We start from the raw sequence: 24,440 nt of genomic DNA on the forward strand, positions 1-24,440 counted from the left end.
ATCTTAATGTGACAAACTCTAGATTTATTCTGGATTTTCTTTTCCGATCTGGGGTTTTGCACCACATAATATTTGTGTCACTGATTTTTCTCTCCACCGTGTATGGACCTGAAAACTTTGAACTGTAATGTGGATCCTGTTAAAGGGAGCCAAAACTTTCTCACCAAGACTTTTTTTTTTTTTTTTTGTCATAACGACGCTTTATTTGTGTTTGGCTTTGTGCCGGATTTTCACGGGTCAATCCACATGCGTAATGGAGACGCTCACGAAAGGAACTCGTATAATCCAGGAAATTCAGACTCAAGACAGAATTTACGCAACATGGATTTTAACGTTTGGTGTGTGTGGGGGGGGGTCTTCTCCTTTCTTCAAAATCAGAGACAACCTTTGAATCATACTGACACTTTTATTTATGCATGTATGTTTTTCCATTTAGACTGAATGCAAACACGGCAAATACACACCACCAAGCACGGGGGAGGTGGGGGGTTATGGGAGGGGTGAGGGCAAAAAGCGGTGGAGAATTGAAGGTGGAGGCTAAACAATGCTTTTCACAGAAAATAGTTCATATCCGTAATATGCTGGTTTTTCCACACCGATGGGGCCGAAGTTAATGATTTCCATTTCACTGAGAACAACGGTTCTGATCCGGAGGGACGTCTTCGTCACGACTCTCAATGCCACATTCTGTACAGGTCGGCTCCTCCTCACCTTGGACCTGGGGGGTGTAAGGGGGGGGGTGTTTCTCAACTGCCTGGTGATGATCGACAACACATTCAGCTGCAGCTCCTTGCTCCAGAAAACACAACCCAGAAACATTAAGGCACCCACTCATGGGACATTTACGCAGCACTGTTGTCCTTTGGATTACGCGTAGTGCCTCAAACGCATCCCTGCTCCTATACTGATTTCCACATCATTAAAAATACACAGTAGTATGGATATTTATACATAAATACATATTTCAACTTCTCACCTCACGGTACACAACTTCTCTCTTACACCAGCAATATGTCCAATAGTACAGCAAAGGCAGGTCACCCCCCCCAAAACAAAAACAAAAAAAAACAGTTTCAAATACTGCAAACTAGTGCCTTCTCAACAGTCCAGTGTCATGTGACAAAAAAAAACCAAAAACACACAAATAAAATATAGTTTACAAGTAATCAGCTGTTTTTTTTCTGACACATTTACAGCAGGTTGACAGATTCAAGTTGGTGGAATGAGAGGATCAGACGACGAGGGTGAGGAAGCCATGGTCACAAGTGTTGGAAAAGCTCCTTTTGAATATCGGTAACTCCGTGTTATAGCTTTTGGTTTCGCTTCAACGCGCATGAGAGTTCACAGTTTTCTCCCTTTGGAGGACATAGAGGTTAAGAATAATGGGTGCTTATTGCAAATTTTTACAAGCAGTGTGCTTCACTGCTTCGGTTAATGGGAGCACAAAGCTGACGAAGACGTGCGCACGCTAACGCGGTTCCATCAGAGGGTTTTTTTTTTTTTAATGTGTGATAAGTGATGCATAGTAATAGTATTAAAGGTCAGACAGGTTATGTGTTAGATGACAGCCAACAGGTTTGGGTCTCGGCTTTTTAAGAGGAAGAGAGAGGAAAAGCGCGCTCCTATAAATAAAACTCCAAACTCATACATCATAATTTATAAGGTTAGTCCAACAGAAAACAAAAATAAACCCATGATAACTTTGTGGTTTTTGAACATTCCAGCCATGATTTCAGTTTGGGGTTTTTTGTTTGTTTTTTTGAAGTTTTGCGCTGTGAAGATGAGTTTTTTTTAACTTCGGAAGTTGAAACTTGCAAAGTTTTCGCACCGACCCTGGTTTACCCTCAGCTCCGCATCGCCTAACGAATTGATCCTTTCTGTTAGTGTTGTGTTTTTGTTTTTCTGACCTATATGACCTGGTCCCACGAGGACCAAGTTAACCACGAACTGGTGAACGTGGTGGAGAATTTAGCAGATAGTCAGGTTATAGGTTATAATATATCAATGTTTTTTGCAGCTACTTTTTCTGCCTCCAAGGGGCCAAAAAAAAATAATCAACATTAACAGTAAATGATGCTTTTATTGATTATTTACAGGCACATCTCTTATGATCTGAAACGAACTGCATGAAAAGAATCTAAGAACCAAAAGTCCATTTATTGTATCTCAACTTCAGGGTGCCAGACTAATGTCTGGTTCTGGGTGAGATCTTTCTGATTAGGACTTTCTAGGATTTCTAATGCTACATTACAAAGTTATTCAGAAATGGAGTCTCTTTTTGATAGTTTTTAGCACGAACATGACTGAAATGTCCAAAAAGGCAAAAGATGACATGACTTTGTTTCATGACGGATGTCAGTAAAATCAATTAGGAACAAAATAAAATATCACATTTTAGAAGGTTATTAGATACAATATAATTTATATTATCTTTTCTTTTTTTTTTAATCTTATAAATCACCCAAAAATATGTCGCACAAATTTCTCTCTGCGGATGAAGAGTTGACTCCAAAATTAAAATGCTGAAAGTAAGCAGGGAAATGGAACGAAGACTGGAACCAATGTACCAACGAGCTGTCCACTGAACTTTTACACAACAGTCTGTCTGTCCGCAGAGTCCATTCAGATCATAGAGTGTCCCCTACTCACCTGTCCAGTAGTTTTTATTTTATTTTTTTGCTTTTCTCTAGGTCCCATCATCATCATCACAGCACGGGTTTTAAATGTGGGCATGTCAGTATATTGTTTTTTTCTTTTCCATTCCCTCAGCTATGTTGAAATTTAAATCATGCAGATTATAATCGTCTGATATTATACGTACCTCATAAACAAGCGAACACTGGACATAAATTTTTTTTGTATAGATAAAAATGTAAAACGCTTATAAGACAGCTGTTACTTGTACTGATGATGTCGCAGCCAGGAGGTGGCAGCAACGAGCAACGTGTTGCCACCAACCCCACCCCTAATCGCAAACCCCCCCCCTCCCCCTTACCGCATCATAATGTCAGCCCTTCTCTGCTTTTATTTCTTATTCATTCTATGTGTGACGATAAACAAAGGACAGCTGATTAAGATATTAAATATGAAGATGTGATTTTTGAGGGAAGGATATCGGGCGAGGTTAAAAAAGTCAGATGGTCCTCAGCGGGTTCAAATCAGCCAAAATTGTGTGTGTGTGTGTGTGTGTGTGTGTGTGTGTGTGTGTGTGTGTGTGTGTATGTGTGTGTGATTAAATAATATACAAGCAAAAATCCCCTCTCACAGAGGTGAATTCACAGAATAACAGATGTGAGCAGGTCTGGCTTTTAATCGCTCCATTTTGATTAAAAGCAGAAGGTGAAACATCCAGTAGAAGACACTTCCTGGTCCGTAGGGGGTGGTGCTGGGACGAGACAAGAGGCGGGGTTGGGTCAGAGGTGCAGTCACAGTCGGTTTGTATAAAGGGACATGGGGGGGGGGGGGGTCTACTGCTTCATGGAACGCAGTCTGTTCTCAGATCAGTGTGTGCACAGACAAGGGAGAGAGAGAGAGAGAGAGAGAGAGAGAGAGAGAGAGAGAGAGAGAGAGAGAGAGAGAGAGAGAGTCCTCGTGTCCAGTAGGTGGCGTACTGCAGGGTGGGCAGGAGACGCAGAGCTGGATCATTCCTCTCCTGGTCCCTCCGTCTCAGGAGCCACCACGTCCGATCAGGACTGCAACGAGACAACGATACGAAGGAGTCAACAGGCAGACGAACACGTAAAAAAACGACTCATGACTTTGTCAAGATGTTGCTTGATGCTCACTTTTTTTTGCAACAATTTGGAATGTTTCAAAATCGACAACAAAACCAACAGATCCACGTACCTCTGCTTTCGGCTGTAGCTCTTCAGTGGGAGACTCTGATTCCCTGATAACCACCGCTTTCGTCACCAGCATATCGGGATGCTGCTGCTTGGCCTCTTGGATCGCCATGGCGAGGGCCTGGGGCGAGGTGATGCATTCACACACACAAGTCACAGATTTGAAGCATTACCCAATCAGACGATGTCAGCTGCAGCATCGTACGACGCTCCTCACCTGATGTTGGTCCACGTCGTCGTCTCCCGTGATGATGATCCTCTTCTCGATCCTGGTCTCGGAGTAGCCTCCTTTCACAGTCTAGAGAATTCACACATCAGTATTTTATCAATTAAATATAAAGTTAAAATACTCAGAGGCATGGAGACAGTCATTTAATCCGTAACCATGAGAACAGGTAAGGCATTACCTTGGTAACTTGGGTTGTGGTTGCTGAGGTGACGTTCTCAGATGTGATGGTCAGTGGGCAAACGACAGGATCTCTCTCCTGGACGCTGGCTTTTACCTGCAGCATGTTCATTAGACACACACATTAATACACACATTTAAAAGAATAAAAAAATGAAGCCAAAAAAATAAAATAAAATAAAAATTTAACGTTGCACTAAAGTCAGAGGACATACAAGCATTTTCTCTTTTACTCCTTTGTTTTTTAAGACTCTTTACGGCCTTTATATTATTTTTTTTTCTATTATATCCTAATGATGACGCAGCAGATGTTCCCCCAACGTGGATCACAATGCAGATATGTTCCTGTCACCTCTTTATCACTTCTACATTTATTCATGAGGCGATGATGTAAAGGTCAGGCCTGTAAAAAGGAGTCAGCGACATCACATCGGCTGGACTTTCTTATTCTGCCGCCACATGCTGTCACACTGATGTATTCTTCTGCAGGGATACTTACAGGAGAGCCATTTAGTTTGAGGGCAGCGGGGGCCTCCTGGGGGCTGACAGCTCCGAAGTTCTGAATGAGAGAGAGAGAGGAAAAGGTGAAAGAACTTCAATCAGAATACTACAAGTATTAAAGGATCCAAAGAGAATATCTCCAGCCTCAAGCAGCATTCTTGATTTATTTTTTAGACATCTTATGTATTTCTTTTTTTATTATTACACCTCCACCTAAATAATTTTTTTCCAGCTGTATGAGCAGTGTCTGTTTCCACTGTGCACCCCCACAGTCAATCATCATGTCTATATTTAGTATTCACGCTTTCTGTGTTTTGTCACTTCTCGAGTGCGAGCGCAGCACAAAGTGAAAATTGGAATTGAGATACAAAACAATTCATGCAACCTTTTCTTATTTGCAGATGTTTTCTGTTGTGCCTTAGCTTGAAAATAATAGCTAAAAAAACATGTCTGCAGGATGAGCACCAGGTGTAATGATATGGAGTTCTTTTCATTTAGGTAATCCGGTTCCGGGGTCCAAATATCGTGCGCGTCGTTTCACCTGTTGTGACACTTAATGGGGCTGAGCTGGATTACCAAAATTAGTCTCACCTCTGTATTTAAAGTCGATGTAATTAAGTTGTATTGTTCCTGCTGGCTCACTGACAGGGCTCACTGGGGCTTCCTTTAATGTCATTAGCTACACCTACGGTGAAAAATCCCAATTAGCTCTTCGTCTATGGAGGCCCGAGCAGAGGAACGACACACCTGCTTGAGCAGAGCGGTGTGTCGGCTTCAGGCTTCAGAGTTATTTTATGATGAAACCAGTGAAAAGACATCAAATAAAACCTTCTGACGTGTTAAAACACAAAGCCAATGAAAACATTAAAATGTTAATGATGTGCTTTCATAACAGAAGTTATTTTATACTCCACCATCTTATTTTAAAGCTATGGACCATTTGTAAATGCTTCGGCCAAATTACATATCCAAAACATGACTGAAAGGCTTTTTACTGATTTACTATTAAATATTTATCAAGGTGTTTGTCGAGTTGAACTCTTTTTTTTTTTTTTTTTACTTCAGTCTGGGGGTAACGTTTGCCAAATTCAGAGCCTGTCCGGCAGCTGGCAGCAGAAGAGCGTCGGTGACGCTCCGAAGAAGTGCTATAGCGCCCTCTGCTGGCTGAACAACGTTTGTGCAGCAGCTCTTTGTCTAGCAATGACGTCATCCTCACTTTACTGCAGATTCTCACTTCACCTCGATGACACAACGTATTCCCTTTGTCATAACACATAACTCTTAATGACACAAAGCTAAACCCCAATTTTATTTCAGCAAAAACACTTAAAAGTAAGTGTTGACCCTTAAAAAGCCCCGGCCCAAATGTCCTTACAAGGTCCTTACACACACACACACACACACACACACACAAAACAAACACACACTTCTCTGACATGACATAAAATCTGACTCAACATTGATATCCTCTACACATTATTCCCTAATTCCATCCACTACCGTAGCTGACTGGCTAAAGAGTCTAGCGGTAATTACATGATAATAAGGCACCTCAGGGACAGCCAGGCATCTCTCAAATCTTTGCCTCTGGAGATGAATAGGATTCGCACCTGCTTTCATCATCCTCATTAATACACTGTCGATGCTTTAATCACTTGGTAATGATGTAGTTATGTCATCTCTGGGATTACGGACATCACATCACTGGAGTCAGAAGAAAAAAGCTTCCTCCGCTCATCAAGACCAACTCCAGAGTTCCGTTGTAATAAGGCGCCAATAGCTAAATCTTTGATCTGTGACTAATAGGATTGATCCAAAGACGTTAGCCTCACTCGCCCTGACACACAACACTGTATTTAAAAAAAAAAATACATCCCTCATAAATGTAAAATCTGAAAAATAAAGGGAATAAAAATAATTAAATTTGAACTCATTAAGAGTTAAATGTATAAATCCATAACAGTCTTGGGTCCTTAAATTAAATAATAAACACAAATTTAAGGACATCAAAACATTCACTCCAGCATTTTATTCATTATATTATTAAAAAATCAGATTTTACAAATTCATCTGGAAGTTCAGATTAATTTGTTTTTAGTGTTTGCCTCCATTTTTTTAAATTTTTTTGTGGTCGCAAATTCATCATTTAAGTCACTTATTTTGAAAATTATTGACAACTTAAGATCATGTCAGTCATTTTAAATGCCGCAAAAATGAATTAATGGACCCGGAAACTAATTGTGGAGATATATTTTTATAAATATTACTATTATTATTATCAACACGCAAACTACTTTGGTATGAAAACAACTCAATGAATTTGAATACGTAATGAAATTTCACCAAGTATCCTACGGCATATCTGGTATTTGAAGCAAACCAAAAGCATTTTAAAAACCTTTTCAGCACTTTGATGATTTTAATTAGACCTGCAGCAGTACATATAAGCGTTATCAACTCCCCCATGCTTCAATAAAGCATTTGTATATCTGGGAGCTACCATCAGAAAGCAGTTAGTTGCCTTATAGATTAGCAAAAAAGCCTGAAAAAAGGGGAGTAAACATCAAAACAAACTCTTTAAACTGATGTTCAGGCAGTACGGTAAGTGTGTGTTCACATAGTGTGTGTTGTTATTGGTTTTTTTTACCTGCGGTGAGACATTGGTGGCGTTGGGGTGGATCTCAGATCCATTCGTTTGTGTCTCGGTCCTCGAATCGGACCTCTTCATCATATGGGCCAAGTTCACAGCGCTGACGTCTTTCTTCGCTACAGGAGGCTGAGCGACACACAAAAACAGATCAGTTAAAAAAAAACAAACAGGCATTTAATTTACATCTACAGCTGTGAGGACCCCAGGAAATGATGTAGAGCTCTTGAGCAGCGTGTATTTATTCAGATAAAAGCTTTAGAAAACTGGTAACATAAAGAAAGAAGCCTTTTTTGTTTTGTTTTGCTGGATCGCTGGGCTTGATGATGATATGTAATGATGATGCTGCATCAGGGAAATAAAATATACACAACTTAAAACAGTGGAATGGGTGAAAAAAATATATAAAATAGAGCACAACATAAAAATCAACATGGAACAAAAGGAACATGTAATCAGGGAGCCATGGTGCCATGTCCAGCCAGGCGGGGTGGATCCAGATGATGATGATGATGATGATTATGAAGAATGACTATTCATCTGTCTACCTCGTGACTCGTTCCCTCCTCAGGAAGCTTCTCTTCAAGGGGAGATTTGTCCTGGGAGCCCATCAGACGAGCCGAGTAGAATCTGGAGGTCTCTTCAAAGTCGTCCCGGCCAACCTCTGGCTGCTGCTCCCCCTCCCCCAGCTCCGATATCCCCTTGGAGAAGTCCTCCAAGCCGGAGTGGAGGTCCATGATGACGGTGAAGTCCACCTCAGCCTCCAGGCTGGACGTGGAGCTGACCGTCATGCTGGAACACTTGCGTTCGATGCCCAGGTGAGTTTCCCTCATGCAGGCCACCGTATCGCGCTCCAGCTCCTCCTCCGAGGTGAAGCTCATCTGGGGCCTCCTGTCCACGAGATCCTTCTGGGGTCGGTGGAGACACAGGGTCATCACTCTGTACTTATTGAACCGCAGACGGACAGACGATGACGATGGCATGGAATGGGAAGAATCGTCCTGGTGTTGGTGGTTTGAAGGTGGTGTTTGGGAAGAAATTATAAATCCGAGTTCCAAATTCAAAGCTGTGCGATATATCCTGAATATACAGCATATACAGTCTGAAATTAAAAGTGCTCCAATGGTGCCTTTGCATTTTGTGGGAAATCCTAATACTTTATAACATGAAGAAAAACAAAAGTTACAAAATTCAGATTTTTTCCAACATTTAATCTAAAACATGAGATTAAATTCCAGAATCTGACTTTTAATGTGTTGTTTTCTTTCCTTGGATAAAATAATATTTATATTTTGATGTGCAATATAACTTTAATGTTCACAATGACTAGCTGGCTATGGATAGCCAGCTAAAACTAATCTACAAATTTCTTTTTTAGCAGTAAAAATATACAAAGAACAAGTATAAATTAGATTTTGGTGTATTATTAATAATAAGTAATGAAGCAGCAGTTACATTTTGCAGTGATAAAAGGGGAAAAAAATTGCAAACAACTCTACAGCTAATTCTAACTAGCACAGTGAGCTACACTCCTTTACAAAAAGAGTTATATTTAATAATGTTAATATATATATATATATATATATATATATATATATATATATACTGTATATTTATATATACACACGCACGCATTATCAAGTATAATAATGTGTACTTACTTTATTATTTAAGATTTTCTAAATATTTTATCACGTATGATTTAGTGATCAAAATGATGAATTTAAATGTCATTGAAACGTTTAGCCTGATACCTTTAAAACCTCGCTGCCACCTTAACCTTAACTTTGGAAGTCATTACTAACAACAAGCCTCTGAAATGAAACAACAATTTGGCTGAACTGATCCGTGACGAGGGGTTGGAAGCAAAATAGCTCTAGTTTTAAGGTGTCATAAGCCAAAATGTCACAAACGCCAGTGAGTCAGAATGAAGCTCCCGAGGCGGTCAATGTGAAGTCATGCCCCTAATGTAGTCACGAGTAGAACTGCTAATCGGATAACGGCACAAACTACATCCCACCAGCGACAGTCAAAGTTGTGTTTACAGCAGCCGGATTCAATTAAAATTCTGATCATGGTGATGGATGAGGGCACCGGTGGAGACGGCAAAAAATCATTTATCATTTTTATGTATGAGGTGAAGTGGTGCAGTCAGACAGAAGTATGCAGTTTACCAACGCGGGGTGCAGAGAGGGTAAAACGGGTGATGGGTGGAGCGCATGAAGGTGGATTTATATACAAATTAATAACCTTTAAATCTGGAAATGACTCTTCATAAATGGCAGGAGTGGAGACAGGCTCCTGCAGGGGGGAAGCAGAGGAAAGGGCACAGAGAGCAAGTGAAGGTTAGCGCTATAGCATGAAGTGGCCAACGGACACAAACAGAAACCTCACCTATAAAGCCGGATTAGAGTCGGAATATATGAGATCAATATATTCTGAGCAAAACAGGGTTTATTCCACACTTAAACTGGGGTCTTGGTCTGATGCTCAAATCCGAATAGCGCCACATATTTCAAAGCAGCTCATAATATTTGAGTTTTAATGTCTTTAATGACTTTTAAAGACTCAAACCCAAGTTTAGGTGAGACGTTCAACTAGATCTAATCTAAGGCCGGTGGAGTGGTCCAGAGATAGTCGTGTCCACATGGATTAAGGTGCGTATTTTATAATAACATAGCACAGAAAATACAGTTTAGAGAAGAGAATAGAGCTTACTGCAACATCTACAGACAAGTTCATTTGTTAGAACTGACAGATGCAAAAGAATCATGCGGTATGTTTATGTATAATGAGCAGGTTTTCAGGATAGCAGCAGCCACTCATTGACCAAGTAAGAAAAGTGTTGCAACACTATACGCACCTTGAATGTCAATAAGCGAATGTTGTCAAATTATGTTTTTGCATGTCCAATAAAAAAGGGGGTCGAGGTGTATTTCACAGCCCGTCAATGTGGCAGTACGAGCGGGGGAACCACTTATTTTGGAGGAGCGATATTTTTCTTTCACTCTCTCTCCGTGTTTCAATCTGATTTTGAATGTGATTGTCGCTAGCAGGGGTGGAAGAGCGACACACACACACACAAAAAAACCCTCTCTCCTCATGCCTTATTAATCAAATATATGCGAGAGCTTGATTCAGGATGAAGAAGAAGAAAAAAAAAAAAGGTGGGACATGATGAAAGCCGGTCGTGTCTATTCACTTCAAATTCCTTTCATTTCAACGGCAAAAAAAGGGCCGAACAAGCTTCCTAATGATACCGATAGGTGAAATGAAAGCAAAGCAAATCTGACGGTGTCAGGCACTGAGCTGTGGCGTCTGGCCGCTCGCCGCTCGCCGACGTTTTCACAGTCGGAGAGCCAAAAGTGTTGGTAACACCGCTCAGCTCTCTATGCAGGTAAGAGGAAAATAATTGATCTGATTTGTGATTTGCGGTACCAAAGAGACATTTTGCTAAATTGCGTTGATGTAGGTGATCTAGTTACTCAATTTTTTATTTCATTTTTTTTTGGGGGGGGGGACAATTCCAGACTCCACTTATCTCTAATTTTGTAAGATAATAGATGTTTGCAACAAACTAATAGATGGAGTGTAATTTATCGTTCCTGGTGTGATTAAATTAGTAATATTAGTATGCAATAAATCATTTGGGGGGTTTTTTCTATTTCCATTTTAAATACACCAAGTGATGTGCAATATTCATCGGAGCGGTGATAATATGAAAGCATTTCCCCCCCCCCCATTGCCTTCCCTTCCCTTCCCTCCTCTTCTGAAAGAGATGAACGTGAGCTGGAAAGAAATTTGAGGCTCAGTTAAAGTTAAAAGAGAGAATACAAACCGATGGATTGATAGTTCTCGGGGTTTTTTTTAGAGCTTTCACAGCCAGAGGTGACCTGTACAGATTTGCCCAAAAAAAAAAAAAAAGTGGTGCATGGTGAAAGACAATGAAAGCAGATCAAAGTGGAAAAATGTCCAAACATTTTGTTTTTTGGGGTTTTTTGGGTTTTTTTGGGGACCAAAAGACGGAGCAAAAGCAGCGCTCCACCTGCTCTTCATACAGGCATGAACAGGTAAGATGGATGAGTGTTTCAAGTCACTGAAAGCGTAGGAAAAAAAAAAAAAAAAAAGAAAGAAACATGGCGTGCGAGTCTGTCTGAAGCTCATGCGATGATGTATTTTCCACTGAGTGGAAAAAGCCAAGCACAGTTTTTACCGAGTGTCTCTTCTTCGCCGCCTCCAGGCTCGGATCCCTGCCAGCGTTTCGGCTGTTCCGCAATATTAGCCCGGACTCCCTGGCCTTCTGCGTTTTCACTGGGGGGGCCGGGGGAGCCATTTTGGGAAGCGCTGAAATCTTTGAGCCGATCGACTGACTCTCTTTAGCTCCTCTGCCCAGCTCGTAGCCGTCGTCGGGATGATCCCCGAACGCCGAATGGAAGGCGGAGATGTCGGCCCAGTTAAGGTCCGAGGGTCCCTCAGGGGAGCCCACGGACCAGCGGTACTCCCTCCTGGTGACCCATGTGGATTCCTCGTGCCCCGCGCCGTCCCTTTCGTCCTTATACGCCACGCTCCTCGATCTCTCCGGCTTCAGAGGTACGATCCTGGTGATTTCCGACTGATTTCCTGAGAGTCGGTGCAGAGACGTCGTCTGACCTCTCTCCCCCAGGAAACTGTCGATATCCTCTCCCCCCGAGCTACTGACCTTCCTCTCGTGCGTCTTGACCTGTCGGAGTTTCACCTCGGCTAGCTCCTTGTTGTCAATAAGCCCCTTCCCACGCGCCTTCGTCACACCTTCCCCTTTCACACCCGCTAATGAACTACCATGCTGCGTCTTCGCCGGTCCGTTCACCGCCCCCAAATCGACGTCTGCCGACCCAACATGAGCGACTTTTCTCTTCACCTGCTCTGTTTCTTGACTCGAGGCCTCTTGTTGGCTTTTTCCTCTCGTTGTGTCTTCCTGATTGTCGGCATTAGAGCCCCCGACAGACTGATTCCTCCCTGAACCCTGATCACCTTTCTTCAGTGTCACCGGGGGAGACTCGTAATGATTTCTCTTTGAAGAGCTTTCTTCGGCATTGTTGTCGGAATCCGAATCCTCATTTTCTTCTCCGGTAGAATCGCTGTCTCCTTTTCTTTGGATGAGCTCAGCAGTCGTTCCCAAGTTTAAGCTCTGGGGTCTCCTCTTTTTTCGCGGTTTAGAGGCTTTGCGTTCCTTTAACTGCTGCAAGCCCAAGGCAACATCGCTGTTTGCCTCGGGGTCTGAGACTTCAGGTGGTTTACTTTGAGATTTGTCTTGAAAAGAGTCTTGGTTCTCAGATAATTCAATCACGAAACGACTTTTGTTAGTCGGCGGCGGCTCAGAACATGCATCCGCCTCTCTCGACAATTTTGTTGATGGGTATCCATCAATATGGCTTTTCATTTCTTTCCTGTCATACCCTGTTACCTCTTTGTGCATCATCTTGGTAATGTCTATTTCTTTGTCCATCTCCTTTTTCTCTTTCGAGCAATCGGATGTGATAGATTTGTTGTTTTCTTCTGCCTTCCAGTCATGGTCCTGCTGATAAGTTTCTGTTTTTTCAATCAATACCCACTCTTCAGAGCCCTACATGTTGGTATAGATTAAACAGAGTTAGACATACCAAGCATAACTACTGAAAATAATGAAATCTACACACCCCATTTTGGATCATGGGTAATGCAACACGTACAAAGTCGGACATGCGTTTGACCACGGCACACACGTTACATGTTACACACGTTACACACAGAAAATCGTAACATGAAAGGGAGAGAAAGGGAGAAAGGTGCAACCTCAGGTGAAGACACCAGAGTCCTCTGGACAAAACCCTCAACAGACAGGCTGTTAACCGGGTCTTTCCCCACCGCTCGGTCCTCCAACTGGTCGATCCCAGTTTAAAAGAGAAGGAAGAACAACCGTTAGAGTTTGGGGTCCAAATGAGGGAGTAAATCAGTGAGATGCATTAAAAAATGGCTGAAAGAATCAGTGTTACCCTGACTGAGTGTGTCCTTTAGGCTGCGTTCAGACTGGCAGCCAAAATCTGATTTTTTTAGCCAATCTAGACTGATATCGGATGTCACTATTGTAGTCTGAACAGTCACATACCACATAAAATCCGATTTTTGCGAGACGGATTGAAACCGCTTTCTGGAGGTAGTTTCAAATCGATGTGTTTCAGTCTGAACGGCTCCAAACACATCGATCGGTTTTGACTGTCCGTGACGTCACTCGACAGGCCGCAAGAACCAAAGCGTGCCACGGAGCTTGAACGACGCCTCCACCCCAACGTCGTTGCTACGGTAACATGTCAACCAGTAATGTGGCCCAGTCTGAAAAGAGCAAGATCCCATTTGGACACTTGAAGTGTGTATAGTCTGCACTAAAAATTGGATTTTGAAAGGGAATCTGATTGGAATCCGATTTTTTTCTGCAGTCTGAACGCAGCTTAGAATAATCTATGATGAACCTTTAACTTCATGATTAACCTGACAGCCGCAAAATCCACAAATCAGCAAACATTTGTAAAGCAAATTTTGTTTTTTTTGTCTCTGGCTCCATCAAAGATTTGGGTTTGACCGAACAAGAAGATGCTTGACTGTCTTTCCCAGCGTTTGAGTCAAACAGATGACCCCCTAATTGGGCTATTTTACCTGGCACAGCAGATTATATTTTCTGCAACAGACAAAGTTTGACATTCTATGAGTTTAATCCGATTATCCCAGACGGAAAATATTATCATTTGAAGGCAACTCAAGCATCCGGGCATGGAAGGAAGCAAAGCTATCTGAAGGTTACAATCTGAAAAGACGAATTACCAAAATGTGACCGAAGCATTAAAAAGCTTTCATGATCCGGCATGAAGAAATATTTGGGGATCATCGGGCCATCAAAGTGAAAGATTTATAACTGATAATTACTTCTGAAGTGTCTGTCGTTGTGCAAGTCTCCCAAAAAAAACTAAAACATCTTGACGCGAATCTCATTATGATGTTTATTTCCGTGCTGCCTGTCACTCACGCTTCTAGTAGCGATGAGATATTGTCGGGATTATTACGGCACACCAGACCGAGGCAGGATACACTTCATAATACGCATCTTAAAATAAACTTGCAGGTTTTTTTTAATGTTTGCTTTTGTGAGCAGCAGCAACAGCAGTGTCTTTTTGCAACGGGAGGGGAGGTGCACGCTATGTTTGAACTGCCCGTGAGAAGGAAATTCAACACGTTACCTTCCACTAATCATGCATATTTATCAGTCAGACGACTAAAAGAGCAAACAAAAACTTGCAAAACAAGACGTGAAATCATCTGTTTTCTCTCAAGTCAAACAGCAAAAAACAGGAATTCAACACAACAGCGAACCGAAAGAAGAACATCAGCGCAACCCCCACCCCTCCACCAAAATCAAAACCCCCTTTACTCACAGCCTTCCTCTCCGGTGTGCCTGTTGGGGAGGTGGCTGACAGACGCTTCTCTCGGTTCATCAGCTTGCTGTTCGGTTCCCTCAGGGTTCTCTTCAGCTCGTTGATGCTGGCCTGATGCTTCAGCAAGAAGTCCTGCGACTTGTCGTGAAACTGAAGCAAAAGGAGAAGCAGGAGGAGGAGGAGGAGGAGGAGGAAGGACAAAAAAAAAAAAAACAGGAAGGGGTGAGACGAGGGAACGCATCGGCAAGATGTCAACATGACTTTTGAGAGGCAGCGCTCACATTTTAAAAACTTCTGATATGCATGAGTTACTGGGACGTGGGATGATACTTGATACACACAGGAGGAGATGAGATGTGAATTGCTAACACTTGTATTAACTAGAGGATTTTCTAGGGTTTTGCTCCTCTGGTGCTGCCAGCACACGAGAAATGTCATTTAAGCTGCCGCTGCCGAAGCTCTCAGCAAACAAAAGGCAATTCTACTTACGGCTGAATTAATTGTTTTTTTTTTAAACAAAAAAATGAACACCAGTAGATAATGAAGAAATTAATAAGGAGCGTCTGTTAACCTCGTTGGATAATTAAAACGGGGGCTGTTATTTTTTTTCTTTTGTTCGAAACGGAACGATGACAGTCGGCGGTGGAAAAATAACTTTGCATGTTAACTGAAAATCTGTATTTTGGTGGATATCTTCCATTTTTCTGCCACTTCACGGCTGCTTTATTGCATTTCATTGCACTTTATCTGACTTACATTTACAGTCACTTTATATATTTATGGAAAAGTCCATAAATGTTCAAGGTGATCCTATAACAATGTGAATATATGAGTTAAAATAGTTCACTGAAACAGTTTCTAATATTAATACTGGCTTTTAAGAGCTCTCTTCAGATTACTCAGTCTTTCTTATGTGTCAATTGTTATCTGAAGTAAATTAGAATGAATCTCTTCGTAATCATTACGAATACAAAGATCATTAGTCAGATAAACCTGTTGTGAATTTAAGTAGGGCAGAAATAACGCAGCCAATACAATTACCATCTTTGTTTCTATGAATAATGCTTTGGTGGTTGTTATGTTTAAACCTGCTCTTTATTCTTCTCTTTATCTGATTTGACGAGTGGGTTCCTATTTTGAGCGAGAAGATCAAACTCAATATATGACTTTATAATAAAGCCCTGATGTTTCCGTCGCAGGGATAGGGAATACTGATGCTTTATTAACCTCTTGAGGTAACTCTGAGGGCGCCTACTCGCGAATGAACGCTGAACGGCATATTTTAGTCACAAGAAAATACTCCTTGGGATCTATTTTAGTTAGACATGAATATTGAATTGAATTATTATACACTTTTCCTTACATAATGAATCTGAGTACTTCTACCTCTACTGGACAAAGCAGTCTATTCTAATGCAGTGATGGACAAGAAGCGATGCTTTATACATGGTTAAGTCAGGGCTCATTTTTATCCATTTATAGATGACGCAAATATTTCAAATCTCGATGGAATTCCAAAAGAATTATAAATGTCTTTTGATCCCAGCTGCAGGAGAACGTCTGAAACCCATAAGACTAGACGTGCAGTGGAATAGAGGCACAAAAGACAGAACGCACAAGAGCTGAAGACAGGATCCTGTACCTCCTGTTTGTGCCGAGGAGTGGTCTCCTGGTCCAACTGAGGGAGCTGAGTTGGGGCAGGAGAATAGTCGAGCGAGCACAAGGGGTGTCAGAGGTGAAGAGTGAGGAGGAGGAGGGTGCAGAGAGTGCAGGAACATGTTTAGATGCAGAGAAACAGTCGTCACAGGTACTGTAAGGTTGTCAGAGGACAGGCAGGCAGGCAGACAGACTGGAAGGCTGGATCTGCTTGTTTGTTACCATGTCAAGACAAATTTGGATAAGACTTGAAAATATACCCCAGTAGAAGTTGTGGATCTGAACGGGAGATGATATGGTTTAATAATTTATATCATCGATATGGAAAGGGAAGATTTTGCAGCATGGATGCTCTTACTGACTAGGAAATCAGGAAAAATATGTATTTTTTTTTGGATGTTTTTCAAATGTTTTCCAGGCTGAATGCATCATAAAAGTTCTTTAGCACCAATGGGATATCTATAATAATAAGTCTGGACACAGCCAAAGACACTTTTTCAGCATCCTTGTTTTTCATGATGTAATCTAGAATTTTTTTTATTTTTATTTTTGGAAGACAGAGACAATTGGATGGATGTAGTTAAATAAATTCATTCACGATGAATGGACAAAGACAGGTATACAGACAAACAGAGACCAAAGTCGCCAGACACCAAATACCTCCTGTTTACTGTCAGCTGGTGACCCAGCCTCCTCCTTGAGGACAGCAAGAGTTTTAAAAATAAAAAAAAAAGGAAAAGCTTGTTAGCGACGGACAGCAGAACTTGAATTTCTCAGCAAAATGAGTGAGGGTTAAAAAAAACTGTACATCTGTCAGCAGGATTTATAAGCAGTGCAGTGTGAGCATATAAGCCTGAGTGAATAGGGCCATAGGAGAAGAGTTAGTAATGTTAAATCCACCACACCATTATGTCCCTGCTGGATAAAACTAAATCGGTGTACATCAGCACCCCTTTAGCCCAAACAATCTCCACGCACCAAGGCCAGAAATACCTTAAACTTGACTAAAAATTCATTTGAAATTTTCATTATTCTTAGAAAATGAACTCAGGAACAAAAAAAAAATTCATCAAAAAGTGTGTGTCAGAAAATTTTAACTACCACAATCTCTTTCTTTCTGCTGGGAGTGACGTTTCCGTCGTAGTCGTAGTCCTGCTCCGTCTTGTGGTCCTCGTCTTGGTCCTTGTCGTCCTCATCCGGCTCCAAACTGGGTTCCTGCTCCAGCTCGTGCTCGTCCACCGAGGGGCTGTGGAGGCGGCGCTGGTCGCTGATGCTGCGGTGCGATAGGCCGTCGTGGTTCTCACACATGGCTGATACCGGCCTCGAGAACTCTGCTGGTCACACAAGATGCATTATTATATGAGAAATGTCTGGTTTAAAGCAAAAGTGTGGCATTTGGGGAAATGAGCCACGGGCGTTAACACTGTTGGCACTAGGGGAACAAAACAACACGGAGCCTTCAAAGCTACCGAAGATCATCAGGAATAATAAAGACAAACAGATCCACATGACTGACAGCATGCAATCGTCTGTTTAGGTTAATTTAAGAAAGCACAAAGGTGCAAACACCTGATGCAATGAACGTGTCTCCTTTGAACGAAGGCGCTAAATCACATGCGTTGCTTTTATTTTTATTTAGTTTATCTTAATTTAAACTTTTCTTTAGCCTGGAGGCCCATAAAAGATAAAAGATCTGTTCTTTCCAGGTGTCGTGGATCAAGATGTCAGCAAATCTACTTCCTAGGGATCAAGATTATTTCTTTATTGTGGATTACTTTGTTTGTTCCCCCTGTCACGACTTGCTTAATGTTGCAGCACAGCTCTAACAACTTCCATTGGCAGCATATGCAAGTGAAATTAGACTGACCAGTAAATTACCTTCACTTTTCTGGAAACTAATGTTTGCTGAAGACATTATTTAATGACTCGTAAACATTTCACTATAAAAGCAGGCAATAGATTACATACCTCCGCCCTGGAAAAACAACCTCTAAATTAAATTAAATTAAATCCGGATCTAAATTCCAACAAGATGCAAAAACCACCAAATTTATGAAGTGAAGATTTTGTAAGCATGCTCTACTCATCCAACAACTTTCATGAAATCCATCAGTTATGTTTGTGTAAACCTACTTAATAAGATCTTGCAAACTTTTGGACAGCCCAAGACTAAACACCTGTTTCCTGTTTAAAAAATGTCCTGCTATTCAGATGTTTTTCTCCTAACTGCATCATTGAAACTCAAAGATCTATTGGCTCTCACCTCCATCCAGGCTTCTGGACAACAGGTACCTCTTGCTGGTTGAACGCTCGAAGTGCGGAGCGGGCCGGTCTATGAGAGCGCTCGCCTGTCTGGTTTGAGCCTGCGTCCTTCCGCTATATCGAAACTTTGACCCCATCACCAGGAAACCCTTAGGAGGCGGCTCCGGAGACACGAGCCTGGAAAGAAAGACACGAGGAAAGACACGAGGAAAAGAAAAGAAGAGGAAAGAGTTTTTTTGTCCGTACAAACAAAGCAAGAGATCATAGTAAAGCATGAAAAAGGGATGCGTTTGGTTGATCTCCCCAAAGAATATGGTCGTAACGCATCTACAATCACCACGTTATTAAAACAAAAGGAAGTTTAAGGAGTTGAAGGCGTCGTGTGGGTGTTTGGAGAAGTTCAGAAGGAGGACTGGAATTCACTCTGTTGTTCATGGCGAGATAGGAGCGTATGAACCAAAGAGGGCAAAAAACAATGGGGACAGCAGTTAAAAGGTTAATGACCGTCATTATTATTCTTTACTCTATTCTTTGTTTTTTACGTTATGCACAACTCTCATTTATTGTGTAATAATCTAATCATAACATGTATTTGTTACATGTTTTGATGCATTTTTATGCTTTATAAAACATTTATGTCGGAATTTTGGGGGGCTTGGAACGGATTAGGGCATTTGCATGGAAAACGCGTCTCTACTTACGAAATTTCTTCCAGAACCAATTAATTTTCGTAAGTAGAGGTACCACTGTACTGAGACTGCAATTAATTTTTATTGCGCACTCTCCAGGTATGACCTGTATCTGCTGGCTAAGGCAGCTATTTGGAGCTTCAGTTCAAGCAAAAGCTGAATCTTCCTTTAACATACCATAACATACCATAACACCCATGAGATAGTCCATCGACATGAAAGTAACTCGAGCTTGAAGAGGTTAGTGTACGTTCAACAAACTGTATAATAAACTGAGTGCGGCCGCCCCGGATGAAGTCGTGCAGCCGAGAACTCTCCCTTTGCATCAACTGGGCTTTGAACTGCAAACTTGGGACCATGAGACCAGATTAATCCTTACCGGAAAAAGGTGTGATGCTCAATGCAGACTTTCCACAGCTTCTTGGCGGCTCGGTGGTTCGGAAGCTTAAAACCGATCGTACTTTCAAACTGCTCATACTGGAAGGAAGAGAGTAGAGGGAAATGGAGAGAAATGTGAGGAGTGGTGCAGGAGATAGGACACTGTTATGTTGTATTTCCTAAAGCCATGTCAGTTTAGAGCAACATATACACACACCAATCCCACTGACTCCTTCACACTTCGCATAAACACTGCCTTCACGAGCTAAAACACGCTTAGAACATGGGATGTGGAGTGTCAGACAAGAGCAGCTCAAGGCAGGGGATAATACTAATGATCAGACATGGGGAGGAAAAAGGGTGTTCAACTTTTACACAACTCTATATTTACACTTTTTTACCCGTCTATTCTGCTGACGGCTGCAGCTGCAGCAGTTCAGTTAAAGGGTCTATTTATTTGGCCCGACCACAGGCTCACTGTGCAGCTCTGTCACTTGACTGGTTCTGGCCCAGACGCCACACTGAGCCTCAGCATGGAGGATAAACTGGACTTCACAATGAGCGGCCAAAGCATCGAACCTCAGTGCGCGGAGGAACAAAATGTCAACAAAAAAGGTATTTTACAGCCATCTGCTCAACACAACTGACCTCACATTTATTCCCCCAGGAACAGCTGGAGGAGAGAATCCACTGCAGAAGTCAAAATCTGTAGTTATGGCTTAGTAAGAATTGCATGATGTGCACATTTCTCTTTAAACGTGTACATCATGCACATTTAAAGAGAAATGTGAAAGACATATCTTTTAAACTGTTAAATTTGAAACCTAAACCCTCAAATTTTCCTTAGAAGCACAAGTCCAGCACCTAAACCACTTCAGTACCTTCATTTTCTGTCCACCCAAGACCAAATAACATGTTGAACATTGCTTTGACATCATAAGAATCAGCAGAAATGAGAAAAATTACACAAGATTGTGCTATTTCTTTGGACCAGTACCTCTCCGGGTCGTATTTTGATGTAAAAGTTGCTTCTCTTATAGGAGATCTTGAGGATTTTCGGCCAGGCGAAGCGGTTGATCCTCAGCCTGTCACGGTAAATGAGCAGACCGTTGGCACAAACACCCAACATTATTTCAATCCCTTCAGAATCCTGCGGCGGACAGACAGGGGGGGACAGGAAAGGGTCAGACATTAGTAGAAAAAGCGACACCGTGTCCATCCTTGAGAGCTGCTTGAATTTAAATCGATTTTTTTTATTTATTTTTTTTAAAAGTCCACCTTAGCGTGATGGAGATCCACCCCGTACATGGAGAGCTTCTTGGCATTTTCCAAAAAGTTAATTTCAGCCTCAGCTGGAGTCATCCCCCTGTGGGCAGAATCAAGATAATATCTGCGACAAATAAAAACAACAAGAGGTCAACTTAAGCAATAAACCCATAATCCTGCACAGTTGGGGGCGCTGTTATCATAACGAGAATCTTGATAACTCTAAATTCCCCCCATTCATCCTCTGCTGCATGTCATTAGGCCACATGCCAAAAAGAAAAAAATACACAATACCAGATCAGACCTTCTGCCTATGATTGTGCAAGACTAGCATTGTGTGCGCCTCGGTTACAGATGGCGCCGTGATACGACGGCATCCGTCAACCTCCCCCCCGGCCGATCATCCCCAAGAGATTTGCGGATAAGATAAAAAAATCTAATTCAAGCAAGGACATCGTCCACGTACTTGTAATTTCGATGGAGCTCCATCACCCTCTCCTCCAGCTCGCGCGTCTGATTGGGCGCGAAGCGGAAGTCGCTGACGTAGTCGGGGCCGTGGTCGTCCTGGTCGTAGTCGCCCAGCTCGGCCTGAACGGTGTAGGAGCCCAGAAGGGCGTGGGTGACGAACGAGCACGGCAGCCGACCCGACAGCATGTCGTCCCTCAGCTGAAGACACAGGTAGTACCTGCAAGACGAGACAAAAGGAGGGGGGGGGGTGAGGGGTGAAGGGGGGGGGTGACAATCAAACAAGCCCGAGACGATGCAAGCCGTAACAGGTATTCAGCATAGTTAATCCAAGGCAGTTAATAGCATTCCAGGTCTAATCCGCAGACAAGAGAGAGAGGAATTTGGGGTTTGCTTTTGACACCGGGGGCAAATGTGGCGTGTAAAGTGATACAAAAATGTTGTGTAAACACACAAATTTAGGAGAAGAAGAAAGGAGGCGAGCTGATCTGTAAACACTTTCTCCTCTGATTAAAAGCACCTAACAGCACAGAGAGTGTGTGTGCGTGTGTGAGTGTGTGTGTGTGTGTGTGTGTGTGTGTGTGTGTGTGTGTGTGTGTGTGTGTGTGTGTGTGTGTGTGTGTGTGTGTGTGTGTGTGCACTTTACCTGGTAATATCCTCAGTGAGCTGCGAGGGGTCTGGAGGGTAGAACTTAACAGCGAAGGCAAAATGCCACGGAGAGTCTAAGGAGAAAAAAGCCCAGTGAGGTTAACCGGTATGTCGGTTTTGAGGAAATTTGAGCAAAACTGTAAAAACCCAATCCAGCAGATTAAAGCCAGACCTTCATACGTTAGCGGATTAAACTTTTTTCTGGCTGTTAAATAAAACATTTCTGATTCCAGCTACTTGGAAAAAGACACTCACTTCGCATTTGTTTCTTGATCTCCTTGGAGGGGTCCAACCAGTTCTGTAAGACAGAAGGACGAGACAAATTCACACGAGGGCGGACCGGAATCGAGACTGACGCACAATCGTGTCATAATTTTAATCTAATTGCCATCAGCGTTCCTCACGGAAGTGTCTCCATATGGTTTAAATAACGAAACTGAGCACCCCCCCCCCGCTGAGCCTCTCAAAGACGACACGTTTTAATTTAGACAGCAGATTTAATTCAAGCATCTGTTTCTTCATCCTACTGCTAAGTCACTGCCAGCCAACTTACCTATCCCAACAGTTCCCATCCAACCATGTAGTAAACTGATTTTGCCTATAGGGGCACCATTTCTGGTTACCGGAGCATTTCATCTTCTGTTGCTAACAGAAGCTGTAAATCAGGCTGTTTAGGGCCACATGACACACAAGTGGTAATGGAGAGTAATGAGGGATTATTTCTGATTAATACAGTTTATAAAAGGGAATTGATGGAATTGTCCCTCTTTTGATGCCGTTAGCTTCTTGAATTCTGTGGAATTGCTCACAGGATATTCCTCCTCTTATTACAGTTTTTATTCTCATAGAATTGTCTTTTATTCGCAAACTTTCCTTAAAAAAATGACCACCTGTCTGCAGAGGTAACAGACTTTCCTACAAATAATAAAATAAAATAAAATAATTAAAAAATAATTTTAAAAAATTTAAAAAGTAATATGATTATTTGTTTATTATTTTAATTTATTATTTATAATTTCATTTTATTATAAAATAAAATAATAAATAAATAATAAAACATTTAAAAAGTAATATAATTATTTATTTATTATTTTAATTTATCATTTATTTATAATTTTATTTTATTATAAAATAAAATAATAAATAAATAATTTTTAAAAGTATTATAATAATTGTAATTATTATTGCACTGGCGTCGCACCTGGAGTGTACCCTGCCTCTTTCCCCAAGTCCGCTGGTACAGGATCCAGCAACCCCGCGACTCGCAACATCGGAAGAAGCAGTTAATGAAAATGAATGATTATTATTTAAGTATCTTGGAGGTAAAACAAAATAAGTATACACACAGTACATGGCAATGAATAAGTGGACATTTTGAACCTCTACTTTGAATTACGATCCATTTAGAAAATAAAAACCATATTGCGATGCTATAGGGAAAGTCAGAGTTGGAGTCAGCATCTGGTTTGCTCAGCATCTGTTGCTTAATCTAATTAAAACAAATCGTATAAATCTAAGCAGCCAAGCATGTCTACTCCCTCACAGTAAAGGCAATTAATATACAGTAATGTGTTACTTTAATACCGAAATTTACACACAAACAGGTGTTTTTCCCACATGCAACATATTTCTGAGCCGCCTGGTGATGCGGAGGGACGATAGCAATCAACGCAAAAACCTGAATACCACACAGCAGCTGCTTATTAATGCGGACAGTCTTCGTAGCGGTGGGTCGCATTTAAATCAGGAGCATTACAGGCCGATACTGCAAAGAGCGATCCCGAGGCCGTGTCGGGAAAACTGCAAACATCTCCAGCAATTTGAATTGCGTCTTCAAACACACACACATATTCCTCCAGTGTTTAATCAGGCGGATAAACACTTTAATGAGCCAAAAGGCATTTATCGTCCCACTGAATCTATCTTGTATCAGACAAGGCCAAAGACCACTCAATTAGTGAAGCGTTCTCTCTGCTGCTTTGCTTTCCGGTGCAGAAAAAGAAGGACAAACTTTTAATCACTGACTGTTTAAGACTTTTGCTCTCGCCTTTGCCACTTTGATTCCAAAAAAGTGATCATGAGTAAGAAAGAAGTTCTTCCAAAAAGGTGAACTTTACACCCATTCTTCCCCTGGTACAAGACACAGAAAGGGCGTTTCAATTTGTTTAGACTAGGTTGGGTTGGCGATCTTCGATAATCTCAGACACATGGCTCCAGCTGTTCTCCAATAAACCTTTC

The 24,440-nt window shown here is 41.7% G+C and overlaps 1 protein-coding gene across 10 annotated transcripts in view; it reads right to left on the reverse strand.

Annotated features, from left to right (window-relative positions):
- Positions 1-206: 206 nt before the first annotated feature.
- The window catches only part of LOC137594989 (band 4.1-like protein 1), a 64,510-nt gene continuing 40,276 nt past the window's right edge, over positions 207-24,440 (reverse strand). For 2 of the 10 annotated variants that reach the window (XM_068314725.1, XM_068314727.1), the window contains exons 5-21: positions 22,458-22,500; positions 22,201-22,276; positions 21,556-21,774; positions 21,102-21,213; positions 20,821-20,973; positions 19,825-19,922; positions 18,758-18,933; positions 17,596-17,828; positions 14,839-14,988; positions 9,647-9,697; positions 7,945-8,304; positions 7,397-7,525; positions 4,748-4,807; positions 4,250-4,345; positions 4,060-4,140; positions 3,847-3,963; positions 207-3,692 (exon numbers count right to left, since the gene is read on the reverse strand). In XM_068314725.1, the coding sequence (XP_068170826.1) occupies positions 3,687-3,692; positions 3,847-3,963; positions 4,060-4,140; positions 4,250-4,345; positions 4,748-4,807; positions 7,397-7,525; positions 7,945-8,304; positions 9,647-9,697; positions 14,839-14,988; positions 17,596-17,828; positions 18,758-18,933; positions 19,825-19,922; positions 20,821-20,973; positions 21,102-21,213; positions 21,556-21,774; positions 22,201-22,276; positions 22,458-22,500 (2,160 nt within the window). In that variant the 3' untranslated portion in view covers positions 207-3,686. Of the gene's footprint in view, positions 3,693-3,846; positions 3,964-4,059; positions 4,141-4,249; positions 4,346-4,747; positions 4,808-7,396; positions 7,526-7,944; positions 8,305-9,646; positions 9,698-11,609; positions 13,037-14,838; positions 14,989-17,595; positions 17,829-18,757; positions 18,934-19,824; positions 19,923-20,820; positions 20,974-21,101; positions 21,214-21,555; positions 21,775-22,200; positions 22,277-22,457; positions 22,501-24,440 lie in introns of those variants that run through there. The other 8 variants (XR_011035370.1, XR_011035369.1, XM_068314730.1 and 5 more) reach the window with 8 other exon arrangements.

Source organism: Antennarius striatus, chromosome 5 (assembly GCF_040054535.1).
Source record: "Antennarius striatus isolate MH-2024 chromosome 5, ASM4005453v1, whole genome shotgun sequence".
Lineage (NCBI taxonomy): Eukaryota > Metazoa > Chordata > Actinopteri > Lophiiformes > Antennariidae > Antennarius > Antennarius striatus.